Here is a 13103-nt window from a genome sequence, read left to right as displayed (position 1 = left end):
AACAAAGGCAGTTCTCACAATCTTGCCTCTTTTAGCCAAGGCACCAAGGAGAAAGGGAATGTGTGTGTGTGTAGGTGGGGTGGGGTGTTGGGTGTGTAGGAGGCAACAAACCCCTGGATTCTCTGGACCTTGAACTGTACAAACAGCCAGTAATGAAATTGAATTTAACCTCTGAGTGCTGCTATGTAAATAACTATCATCATAAAAGATAGTCAAATGTAAGGCTGGTCCATACAAACTCCATTCCCAAGACATTCTGGCTTAAAATTGGGTATATTTTAAATGATGGACATTTCAGTACAAGAATGTGTGGTGTGTGGCTCCCCACTACTCCCCGACACACCCCTGTCAATATACTTGAATTTCTAGAGTGTCTTGGAACCACCAAACTTGATCTAAATTTTGCCGCATGTTGACTATATGCTGTGTGGGACATTCAACATCTTCAGCAGTCACTACGGCTGTGCCAACTTAAGGAAGCTCACAGAGCAATGGCAAAACAAGGGCCGAAAGAACCAGAGAGACCTGGCACAGTAGTCACATAGACACCTACAACCCACTTTCTAGATATAAGCAACAACAGGAACTACAGCCCAATACTCCCTGTATACTCTGAGGAAAATTCTGGGCCAGCCTGAAGGTCACTGGAATTCAGTCAAGGACGCTGATTTACAGCACTGTGGGGGGGGGGGGGGGGGGGGGGCGCTGACCCGGCATTTCTTGTGATTCCACCAGGAAGGAGTGTCACTTTACTAAGTCTCTCCATAGTTTTCTATTTATGAAACCTGTGCCTAGGTGGCTAAAAACCAAAGTGCCAGAAATGCCAGCTCTAAATGAGCTCCCCTCAGGTGTTCCCCCAGGACCCTCATCTGTCTGTTACTCGGCATTCTTTTCTTAGCTTCAGCCCCATGGTCCAGTCAATCAATTGCTTCCCATCAGCTTGCCCTTTAAAATCAGGAGCAAGACCAGGGCAGTGGCTCACACCTGCAATTGCAGAACTCGGCAGGCTGGAGCAGTAGGTTCCAGGCCAATTTAAACTACCATGTGAGACCGTCTCCAAAGAATGAATGAAGGAATGAATACAAAACCAAAAAAGCAGGCTGAACAGAGCCTATCAACTCTTTGGCCAAAGGACACAGTCTCAGGTGATGTTTGTTTCAAGGGTGCACACATTCCCAACTTCTTCCTGTTCAGAGAACCATGTGTCCACGGCTTCCTTCAGAGCACATTTCCTGTGAGTATCCTTTCTAGACGGTTATTTATGTCCACCTGCCACTCAGAAGAAGCATTCCTAACATGTGTGCTTAAAGCTGACATAGTGTAGGGACTCCTTCTTAAGATCTGTCTGCCAGTCCCTTCACTGGACATGAACACCTTTTGTGACAAAAGATCTAACATGTCTGTTGCATTTCTTTGAACATATGTTCATATATATATATATATATACACACACACACACACACACACACATATATATGTTCATATATATATGTTCATATAGAGTGTTTGTGCTGAGTTAACTATATATCTTAGCACACAAACTAATATTGCTCCCAAGTCCCTACATTCTCTTGTTCCTTATCCCATTTTGGGCTCCAAGGGAATTTATCCTAATAAACAAGAGAGGACCGAATTTCACTGATGTTCTCTGGCAGATGGAGAAATAGGATGTGTTTGTGAATTCACACATGTGGAGTTTTCCATACACTTTCCCCCAGCTAGCTTGCAAAGACTGTATTTTCCTGGCCAACTTTAGTTTTCAACGTTTATCAGGGGAGAATCATGCGATTAATACCACATGTTAATTAAAACTTGGTCTTTGACATCCAGAGTACCATTTAGCATAACATTGTTTTAAAGATCTTAAATGAATAAGAAATCTGGATTATAGTTTTAAATTTTCTGTTTTTTAAAAAGATTTATTCATTTTTATTCTGTTTATGAGTGTTTTGCCTACATGTATACTACATGTGCATGCAGAAGCCAGAGGGAGGGGTCAGATTCCCTGGAGCTGGAATTTCAGGCAGTTCTGACTCTCACTGAACCTGGATCCTTTGGAAGAGGTATTGTGCTCTTAACCACCAAGCATCTCTCTAGCTCCTGTATCTCTGGTTTTTAATATATAGAGACAGTTTCAGTGCTTACTAAGCTCTTTCTTCCCAGGCTATTTAACTGTACCTTACTTCGAAGATTTAAAACACAAGTAAATGCTTTTCAGGATATTTTCAGACATCACTGCTCAGCAGAGTTTCCTGAAATGATGAAAAGTATCTACGTCTGTGTTGTCCAATGTAGTGGCCAGCAGTTGCACTAGCAACTGAGTGCTTAAAATACAGCTAGTTTGCTAGAACTATGCTCTGAATTTTAACTTAAAATGAAACAGCCACAGGTAGTTAATTTAAGTATAGCCCTACTCTATAATATCCTAAAATGTAGATGAGCTGACAATCTAATTTACTGATAGTATAGTTCCTCTAAGAGAACTGATGAAAGCGCTGTACCCCTAACCTCTAACCGTGGGTAACTTACGAGCTTCATTAATTTCACAATTCAATTTCTTTTCTCAAAATGCTGGCCAGCTACTATGAGAAACCAGAGGATGACTGGGGGAGCAGAGCATACCTCCTGACAGTCTTGCAGGAATTTCTGTAGATCTCGGTTATCCTTCAATCTCATCAGAAGTTCACTGGCTGCCTCTCTATTCTTCCTGTGCCTGCCAAAAGAATCAAGTAATTAAAAACAGTTAAATGTAGAATTTACAAGCTGATTTCTTCCCTGGGTTTTGTATGACAGAGGCAAGATGGAGAAAGTTTAGCATCCTCCAAATGTGTAAGCCACAATAGGTACAAAAGACTCAAACACCTGTTAAAACCACACAAGAGGCCAATGCTCACATTTAAATGAATCTAATCCTAGGAAAGAAAAGAAAAAGAGTATGCACTGTGCACAAGACCCTGTTACTGACAATGTGGATTTGAAATTTATTCTCTACAAAATCATAACTGGGTACTGTTTGGATGGAACCTCCAGTTTGCTCCTGCATGATCTGGAAAGCCCCATTTCCTTCTCTCTCTCTCTCTCTCACACACACACACACATACACACACACACACACCAAATCCCGCCCTCTCAGAGAACCTCCAACAAAAGGAAGGCACTCAACAGCCTAGTTCCTCATCCTTGGCGGCTGCAGCAGCCCCTCCCTGGAAGTTGCCAGCAGCCCAAGTCCCCGCCTAAAGTGGTCAGCTTTTGACCACACTTGGGCACAAACCCAGCTTGTGGAGGACAAGTTATCACCCTTTGCCTACAAGCTATATAATCTCCCTGCTTTAGTCCAGTCATATGCCTTCTCTGGCCTTGATCTCTGGGACTGGAGAATCCATCCAGGAGTTGATTTGCTCAAATAAACCTGCTCTTCTAATTTTTCAATTTGGCTTGATCTGGCTTACTGCATTGGTGGAGAAACCTTTTATAGGGGTACAGAAAATGTATTAGGTGCAAGGCTAAAAAACACATATAATCATGTAATTGTTGGGTCGGAGAGGTGGCCTATAGGTTAAGAGTGCTGACTGCTTTCCCAGAGGTCGTGAGTTAAGATTCCCAGAACCCACACGGCAGCTTACAAACCCCTGTAACTCCACTGGATCTACTTCAACAGACGCTCACATGGTGAACAGATAAAAAACACCCACGCACGTAAAATAAATAAATAATAAAAATAAAATCACGTAATTATCTGTTTTGGTTTTTTTTTTTTTTTTTTTTGAGACAAGGTTTTACTATGTACCTCTGGCTGTCCTGAAACTCACTATGTAGACCAGGCTGGTCTTAAACTCACAGGAGGTCTTGCCTCCATCTCCTGTGCTGGAATTTAAGGCATGCACCACCACACCCAGTTTGATTATACTTTAGAAATATTTTCTGGTAAACTTATCTGAACACTACAAAGGAAAAATTTCAGACCTATGGGGTCACATGCTTACTCTCTTGATGGGGTAGCTAAGGTTTTAAGTAAAAACACAACACCTTAAGACAAAACAAGCAAACAAACAAAGTCCTGTACGATTTGGAAGTTGTTGCTGAAACTGTTAAACAATATGAGAAGCAGGGACTCATAGTCTGAATCCTAACCTGCTGGCAAATGTACTTCTTGTGCCACTGGCACAAGTCTCCAGAAACCGAACGGCAGTGTGAAAGGGGTTACTAATGCAATGAAGGCTGCTGCTCCACGGCAAAGATCAACGGGTGTGCCGCAGATGCTTCTCTGACATTCCCGGTCACCCTTGCAGGAAGGCATGGCTACACTGCGGGTTCACAGGGCAAAGACGCAGCACACAGGCTGGAGACGCAGCACAGCTGGTGCAATGCTTGCCTACCTAGCATTCAAGACACCCCGCAAACACCCTAGCACCACACAAAACGGCATGGGGTGCATACCTAATTTCAGCACTCCTGTGTTGGAGGCAGGAGAGTCAGAAGTTCTAGGTCACAATGAGCTAAATGAGTTTGAGGCTAACCGGGAGAGCTGGGCCTCCATTTTGATTTGAAAAGCAATTCTTTGCTGTATGAGACTGGGGGACAGGAATGTCCTCCATTCATGCTAGTCAACAGTGGAAATAAGCAATAACAGCTCAGGAAACACACGTGTGTCGAGTGACAGTCAAAGAAGCTTCAAGAGAAAGAAAGACCTTACAACAGATGTGTCACACCCCCCCTCAATGATTTGTGACACTGCAGCTACCACCCACCCACCTAGGGACCTGAAGAAAAAAACTCCTATTCCCAGGACTGTAAGAAAATCACAAAGGGAAGCAATATGGCAATTAAAATGTTTGATACATAAGAAGACGTTTCCCCCTAATCTTAGTTAAATAGTTCCTGTAGCTTCTGATGGACAAGGAGATCTAACACTTAAGCAAAATGTGAGCATGCTACTTTGCTACTGCTATTCTTTATCATAAACTATAAACTAAAGCAAGACTTGAATGAACCTGGGTTGAAGGAATAATCATCCAAAAAAGTTCACGGGGAAGGAATGTCAAGACCATTTCTGAAAGGCCCTTTGTTTGCATTCTGACCCGCCCCCTGGGACTCACCTGGCATCCTGAGGTCATCTTATGCAAAAACCCCTTAAGAGGAAACAAACCCTCCCTCCCCTTCTCTCTCCCCCCTGCCAGAGGCAGCACTCACACCTCTCTCTCCTCCTCTCCCCTCAGAGTAAAATAAACATGCCACGTGGACGACACGTCTGCTGCGTGAGGGGAGTTGTACTTTGTGCAGCCCGCCATGGCCTCCCATGCTCCGCATCCTAACATTGGTGCCAGTGACTCGACAGAGGCCCTTGTGGCGCATTTCTCTGTGTGGGCCCCGTGGGCCCTGGCCCCCGGCTGTGAGTGGCTGCCGCCTTGCTTGCTGACCTTGACCAGATGTCCTCCCTATTCAGATTCCCTGCCGGTCTCCTTCTCACCTAAGGATCACGGAGAGCTTACCGGAGGTTCTTTGTTCCTACATCCTGCTTGTGGTGTAAACAACTTAGGTGCATCCTGTATTTGGTGTAAACAACTTAGATGCAAGAATGCAGAACTCTGGGTCTAGATTGTAGACCATTGGTAGCGAACTTCTGCCCTCAGGGGTTCCTCCATTTGTGTTGTAAGCCTGTATTTAAGGTTTCTTCCCTCTTTCAATAAACGGCATTTGGCATTCAGCTGTGGCGAATGACTCGCTGTCTCTTGTCTCTATTTTCTAATCCGCAGCCCTTCGCTCGGACATGGTGAACGGGTATTGGTAACGCGGGCGTTACTGCTACACTCTGACCGTCGCATTTCTCTCTCGGACAGTCGCATTTCTCTGACCGTCGCATTTCTCTCTCGGACAGTCGCATTTCTCTGACCGTCGCAGACACTAGGAGCCCAGGAACCTTCCACACTCAACTTCACCCAACACTGGCACAATCAATCGGTAAGCCCCCACTTGTAGCCATTTCCCATGACTGAGGATTCGTCTTCACGACCATGGTCTCTCATCTCTTGGCCCTGTTCAAAAGTCTCGGTACCAGCAACCCCGTGTCCCTTGGGCTTAGCTGCCCTCTGGCCCGCTCTCTGAAGAAACACTGCAACAGTCTGTGCCGTCTTGTTCGAACCTCAGCGTCCTTTGGACCCCTGTTCTGCGACTGACAGCCTGGTCCTCTGTCTCACTTACGGGAAATTAGACAGACCCAAGGGTTCTTGGGCTATACACTCCAGCCACTCCAATCTCTCCCTCCCCCTCCCACCTGCAGCTGCTGCCTCCGCCCAGCCCAGAACACAGCCTCTGCCCCCACTGCCACTGCTCTGGGGATGCCTCCCTTAACTTCTGCTTCCCCCTGCTTTCTCCCACCCTGCCGCCTCTCAGCCTGCATCCTACAGCTCATTCTTATACTGTACGTTCTTATCTCTGGCTTGTTTAAGTTGGTCAGCTGACAGTTTCCTGGAGTTTGTCTGTCGTTCTGTTAAAACAGTTTATTTCGTATATGCAGATGGAAATGTATGACTGAGGTGGCCACCTGCCTGATTTTTGGATGCTTGAGTTTATGTGTCCCACATGTGTTAAAACAACAACAACAACAACAACAACAACAACACGAAAACCCAGATGACCAATGGTCAGTTGCCATATTTGATATGGGCAATCATGTGGTCAGGTGCCATCTCTGTTAAGGTCAAAGGGGTATCACCACCATCTTTATTAGGGGCAGCAAAAAGTCACTTCCTGTCCTTGGCTCTAGCATGGGCAGCGAGGCACCGGCACTCGGGCTCATAGCTCAAGGGTCGAGGCCTGGCATTCCTCTGCAGCCGCTTGCCGCTCTGGAGCTCTTGTGGGCGGGGCCTGGAGACCTATCTTCTCCCTTCCAGGGCTCTAGGGTATCAGTGGTGCCACATGCTGGAGAAATGGCCAATTTGCCAGCTCATTTTATAGATGAAAAAAAAAAAAATCAAGCCTAACTTTTCCTGAAGCTACTAGGTCTCTCCACATAAATAAATGACTTAAATGCCTCAGATTAATCTCCCCTTCTATGACATTATTACATTAAGGTTTTACAATTTCAGATTTGAACATTAATAGAGTTCTGATGGTCTGGGTCACAATCTCAGGATTTGGGATTTTCTTTGGTTGTCTTCCAAATATAAACTTATAGGTACAAGTCTACTGCTGTTTTTCAGATGTCCCACCCCTGCTCCAGATAAAGGAGTTTTCCTTGCCTGTCTATTCCTGAGGATGGTGTTTCTCTCTTTCCTGGTCTCCCTTTCCCAATTACTAAGCCATGGGCCTAAAGGCTCCAAACAAGTTCATGAATTTTAACTTCTGTCTCTAGTCTACCTGCTTTAGCAGGTTTCTACTTGGCTGGCAGACACATCCAAGCGTCAACTGCTGCAACCTGGTCCAAAGGACCACGAGTTCTAGACTTGCTGAAGGCTGATATGATGTGGACCAGTCCAACTAAATGTTAATTGTTCCCTGTCTCCATAGTCAGGTCAGATGACCACCTACTTCTGATAAATACCCCATTGTCTGGGTTCCCTTTGTACCTCTGACTGGACTTTCAGTCTCCCTGGGCTCTGGCCACCTGTGCCCCGTTTCAACGTGAAGCACCTATAGAAGAGCATAGTCCCTGCTCCCCTCCCAAACACGCTAAAAGGCTAAGTTAAAGGTAGACCCTCAGCATAGGGGCAAATTGGCTAACCTAATGCCCACTGATATACCAGGAAACTAGATCCAATATTGTCAATGAATAGATTTATTAACTAAAATGGTTCTGCAATAGGGTAAGACACTTGACCTTCTTTATGCAGAACCAAAGAGGTATTATATGCCATTAAGAAATTATTATTTCTCAGAGGTTAAGAGCACCGACTGCTCTTCCAGAGATCCTGAGTTCAATTCCCAGCACCCACATGGTGGCTCATAACCATCTGTAATGAGATCTGGCACCCTCTTCTATATACATAATAAATAAATCTGGTTTTAAGAAATTATTACTTCTATATTATCATTCAGAATTATAATCTGGCTGTACTCAAAGATCAAAACTACAGGGATAAACTTTACCTAGCCCCTTGCATATGTTTTCAGGGTTGAACTTTAAAAAAAGTAACTAGAAACAAAGTTTGTCTATTCAGATATGGATCTTCTGAGGCCTAGCAGGCAAAGACTGATGTTGCTGCCCTGAGGCCTCTGCCCTCAATGACCATGGAGGACCCTGGGGTGGCTGTCTAGGTAGCCAGTAGGTAAGTCCCTATCACTTTCAATTGCTAAATCGGGTAAAATTTATCCTTTTCAGATCTCTGATGCCATTTGAGAACCAGGCTTTGCTTCAGCTGCCTTCTCAGGCCTCATTCTCTTAGGCTAATACTGCTCTCGGTATCTTCTGGTGAATTAGATAAAAAGAAGCAGCTTTAAGGTTTGCTGATATGAAGATAGGAACGCTGTCTCACTACTGTTCACTTACATAATCTTCTCAGATCTGACGATGTTTAGGGAAGCCTCCCTCCTCCTCCACTCACTCAACCACTTCCTTTCAGTAAATTTCCTCTGATTATAAATTTAAAGATATGTTTCATTGGTCTAAAACCAGGCCCTAAAAAATGTCCATACCTTTTAACCCAAAGCCATAGCCTTTGCTATGACACCAAGATACAAATCTGTTCCAATTTTATACACTTACAGGTTCCTGCATAGGCCCGCCCCTCCTGCCAGACTTGTGCCAAGACCAACCCTCAGGGGGTTCAGATACACCTCTAGCCCCTGCACCAGAGCCCAACCACCAACTGAGGATGCCCACTGGGAGAATACTGACAGGTTAACTTCACCCACATGCCCACTCATAAAAACTCTGTTATCTCCCAATTCGCTGATACTTTTTATAGATGAATAGAAGCATTTCCACCTCCAGAGAAAGAGCGGATGTGATGGCTCCTGGACTCCTGATTTGGTGCTTCCCCCAAGCTCCTGGAACATGGCTGCTGCAATGTGACTTCTCAGCTCCCTCAAGGAACAGACCCCAGAGGACTCCACGATGATGCTTCTTCATTCACACCTCCTGCTACGAGTGACCCTGACTCCCAACTTCTCCCTCCCACTTCGCCCCCAAATCAGCAGGAAGCAGTCTCGAGAATTCAGCACCCTTGTTCTCCCACTCGCTATCCATAACTCACCTTTTTATAATAATCAAAACAGAGGAATGTTGGTATTCTGACCTGCCCCTTAGAGACTTGCCCAGCATTCTGACATCATCTTAAGTTAAAGCCCCCTTAAGAGGAAAAAAAACCCTTGCCCTCTCTCTCTCCCCTGCCTTGCCACAGAGGTAGTGCACACCTCTTCTCACTCTCCTTCCCTCCATTCCCTCCTGCTAAACCCCAAAATAAACATGCCAAATGGATAATGCATCTACTGTGTAACTTGCCCGCGTGGCATATCTCACCCGCAGTGGGGCACTTTCGTCCAACCCGCCATGGCCTCCCACTCCGTTATCATAACACCCTTACCCTCAAATTCTAGCTATTTACAGGAGAGTTTAATAAACAAATCTTTGAGTGGGAGCTCATTTGAGTTGTAGTTAGTGGCCTTGGAAAAAAAGATTTCATTCCCTTCATCACAGCATCCCATGCAAATGCCGTAAGAGCAGAGACACACACACTGGCAGTGATAACAGAATGAGCATCTGGTGCTCACTGAAACAAAGGAATGACAACAATTTCAAACACTGTAAAAGACTCCTCCTCCCTTAAGGGAGAAAAACCACCAGAGAGAATCTGAATGCATTTCTTATGCAATCAAGTCTCACGCATGCAGATTTCTGAGCTTATGCATCTTTCACTGACAGTGAGATCATGAAGGGTCAAATCCAAATGACAAGGCTTAGAGGTGAGCATAGGGAGTGCACATGGCCTTCACATGGTGTGCTTTGAGGAGATAAACTGCCTCAGATAACACTGAGCACGAAGCCTTGTATGATGGTATGTGCCTGTGACCCCAGCACTTAGACAGGTGAGTGAGGCAAGAGGGTTGCTTTGTGACCAAGGTCAGACTGGGCTAAAGAATAATGCTGTGTCTCACCCCACCCCACCCCACCCAACCCAAAGGAGTTTGCATGGCCAAAAGGTTTTACTGGTGACAACATGTAAAGGAAAAGGAAAACTCAGAAATGTTCTCAGAATTGGGTCATTAAGTCATAGAAAAGGGCCCAGGAAGAACCTTCTCAAATATGACTGCTGTTTCTGCAGTCACAAAAGCACTCTAGGTAGTGATGTCCTCTGCTTTATATCCATCCCTTACCACTTGTCCCTATAACAAGACTCAAAAGTGGAGCAGATACTAACTCTGGGTATAATTCAGCTTCCTCTGAGTTTGGATGAAGGCATAAAATCATTTAGTAATGCTAACCCATGTGAAAGGGTGAACTGCCAACTTGACAAGACTGGACTAGAGTGGCTGGGGGAGAGGGATGATGCTGAGAACAGCGCAGCTGATGGAGACACGGCCAGGGAAATTTCAGAGGGAAGCAAAGAGTCTATTTGGTCCATTTATGTGATATTTTAGATTAAGAACCTGTAGAAGTCAGGCAGTGGTGGCGCATGCCTTTAGTACCATCACTTGGGAGGCAGAGGCAGGTGGATCTCTGTGAGTGTGAGGCCAGACTGGTCTACAGAGGTAGCTCCAGGACAGCCAGGACTACACAAAGAAACCCTGTCTCAAACAAAACGGAACAAACAAAGCCTGTGTAGAATTCAGAGAGATGGCTCAGTGAGCAAAGTGTGACGACTGCAATTCAATCCCTGGGACCTACATGGTGCAGAAGAGAACAGGCTGCTGTGAGTTCAGTCTGATGTCCACAGAGTGCACCCTCACATAAAATAAATAAAATGGGGGAAATATTTTAAAATATTTCATTAAAAAAAGGAATCTGTGGAAATAAAACCTTCACTTTGCTGGGAGAATCCAAACCTGGGAGATGTTTTTTAGGGTCAGCACACAGAAGCTGAAGTTAAGAGCTGGCTGAGGCTGTTGCTCCAGCCAGGAGTGGGAGCTGGTGATCTAAGAGTCCTCCCAGCTGGAACTGGTTTTGAAGGCGTGAAGGGGTCATGGAGAGAAGGTGAATGCCTGAAGAGAGCATAGGAGAGGCCACTGGTGAAGGTGCAGGCCAGGTCCAGTGGAGACCCAGGAGGTCTGGAGAGGCCAGCACCGTGGGACCAATGGGCCACCAGCAGGGCCGCAGCAGCTGTGAGGAGCGCTGACTGAGCACAGGAGACGAGCTGTGTGTACAGTGGATGGCTGGAAGACCCTCTGGGGCCCGGGAAATCATGAGTGGGTCCCCAAACTCTGACACCCAGCCTTACAGCTGTTGGACCTTGGTTCTTTCTTCTTGAATTACAAAGTATTTACTTTTTATTTTAAAGAAGCCACAGTTGAAAGACTGGAATTTTACAGAGACTATGGAATTAAAAAGAAAATTGGATATTTTAAAGATACTATAGATATTTTGGGAGACTTTGGATATTTTAGAGGGCTTGAACTTTGAAAGAGACTGTAGATGTTTTAAAGAAATTGAATCTTTAATAAAAAGTGTTTGATTTTTTTTTTTTTTTTCCGAGACAGGGTTTCTCTGTGTAGCTTTGTGCCTTTCCTGGATCTCGCTCTGTAGACCAGGCTGGCCTTGAACTCACAAAGATCCACCTGGCTCTGCCTCCTGAGTGCTGGGATTAAAGGCTTTGTCACTACTGCCCGGCTAAGTGTATGAATTTTTAAAGCTGTGGGGTTTCTGACATTATATTGTTTTATATTATCATATTAATATTAGCATGGCATTTTGGGATAACAAGAACAAAAGGTTACGGTTTAGTAAGTGGTGTGCTTGTGTGTCAAGTTGGCAAGGGGTCCCGTGTGCTGGCTAGTTTTTACGTCAACTTGACACAGGCTAGCTAAGTCATTTGGAAAGAGGTAACATTAACTGAGGAAATGTCCATCAGACTGACTTATGGGCAAGCCTGTGGTGCACACTCTTGATTGACAACTGATGTGCGCGGGCCCAGCTCACTGTGGGCAGAGCCCCCATAGGCCGGCAGTCCTGGTGCTCTAAGAAAGCACTCAGAAGCTATGAGGAACAAGCTAGTAAGTGGCACTCATCCATGGCTTTGGCTCCAGTTCCTGCCTCCAGGTGCCTGCCCTCACTTCCTTGGATGATGGACTATAAGCTGCAAGCCAGAAATAAACCCTTTCCTTCTCAAGTTGCTTTGGAGACCCTCGCTGTGCTGCCCTTGTCTGGACACTGCTGCAGTCTTTCTTCCTTTGGGGCAGGAGGCTCCCTTCCACATTCAGGCCTTTAGGGAAGACTATGCCCACATTTTCTCAGCATGCACATTTCATAACTTTACATTCTACAGCAAGGCTTTATGGCAGTACCTTTCTGTACAAGAACAGAGATCTGAAGGTTTAGATATTTATTTAGCTTCTGCCCCTACAGCCCCTGGAACTCCCAGATCTGTTCACAAAAATCTTCTCTATCTGATTTCAAATCTGGAGGCCTTCAGGGATAATGAAGTGATACTAGGATTCAGTTCATTATCAGCTGTAAGAAAACAGACTGATGTTCAATCAACATGGAAGCTAACGCCTATCTTTCTTTTGTTTGGCAATAGTAAAGAATGTTGTCTCTATTTCATTTTTAAATTTCTTTTTAAGACAGGATTTCTCTGAGTAGTACTGGCTGTCCTGGAACTCACTGTAGACCAGGCTGGCCTTGAACTCACAGAAATCTGCCTGCCTCTGCCTTCCAAGTGCTAGGAGATGGGATTAAAGGTGTGTGCTACCATTGCTGGGCTCTATTTCCTTTATAAACCTCAGAAATCCTACCTGGGCATCATGGCACATGTCTTTAATCCCAGCAAGGAGGCAGAGGCAGAGCAAATTCCAGGACAGCCAGGGCTACACAGAAAAATCCTTTCCTGAAAAACAAAAACAAATTTAGAAATCTTAAGGAAGCCCTGAGGCCCAGAGAATCATCCTCAGAGCCCTGCAGCTGCAGCACTGTGGACATTAAATAGGCCGGGAGGCTCCAGGCCAGGAGCATG

At 45.2% G+C, this 13103-nt stretch overlaps 1 protein-coding gene across 5 annotated transcripts in view; it reads right to left on the bottom strand.

The window, feature by feature from the left end:
- Window positions 1–13103, bottom strand: part of Sptbn1 (spectrin beta, non-erythrocytic 1) — a 174544-nt gene that overhangs the window by 25971 nt on the left and 135470 nt on the right. For all 5 annotated transcript variants that reach the window (XM_028891552.2, XM_037208906.1, XM_028891551.2 and 2 more), the window contains one exon: window positions 2623–2713. In XM_028891552.2, coding sequence (XP_028747385.1) covers window positions 2623–2713 — 91 coding nt within the window. The remainder of the gene's footprint in view (window positions 1–2622; window positions 2714–13103) is intronic.

Source organism: Peromyscus leucopus, chromosome 10 (genome assembly GCF_004664715.2).
Source record: "Peromyscus leucopus breed LL Stock chromosome 10, UCI_PerLeu_2.1, whole genome shotgun sequence".
Classification (NCBI taxonomy): domain Eukaryota; kingdom Metazoa; phylum Chordata; class Mammalia; order Rodentia; family Cricetidae; genus Peromyscus; species Peromyscus leucopus.
This window is presented reverse-complemented; position numbering and strand designations above follow the sequence as displayed.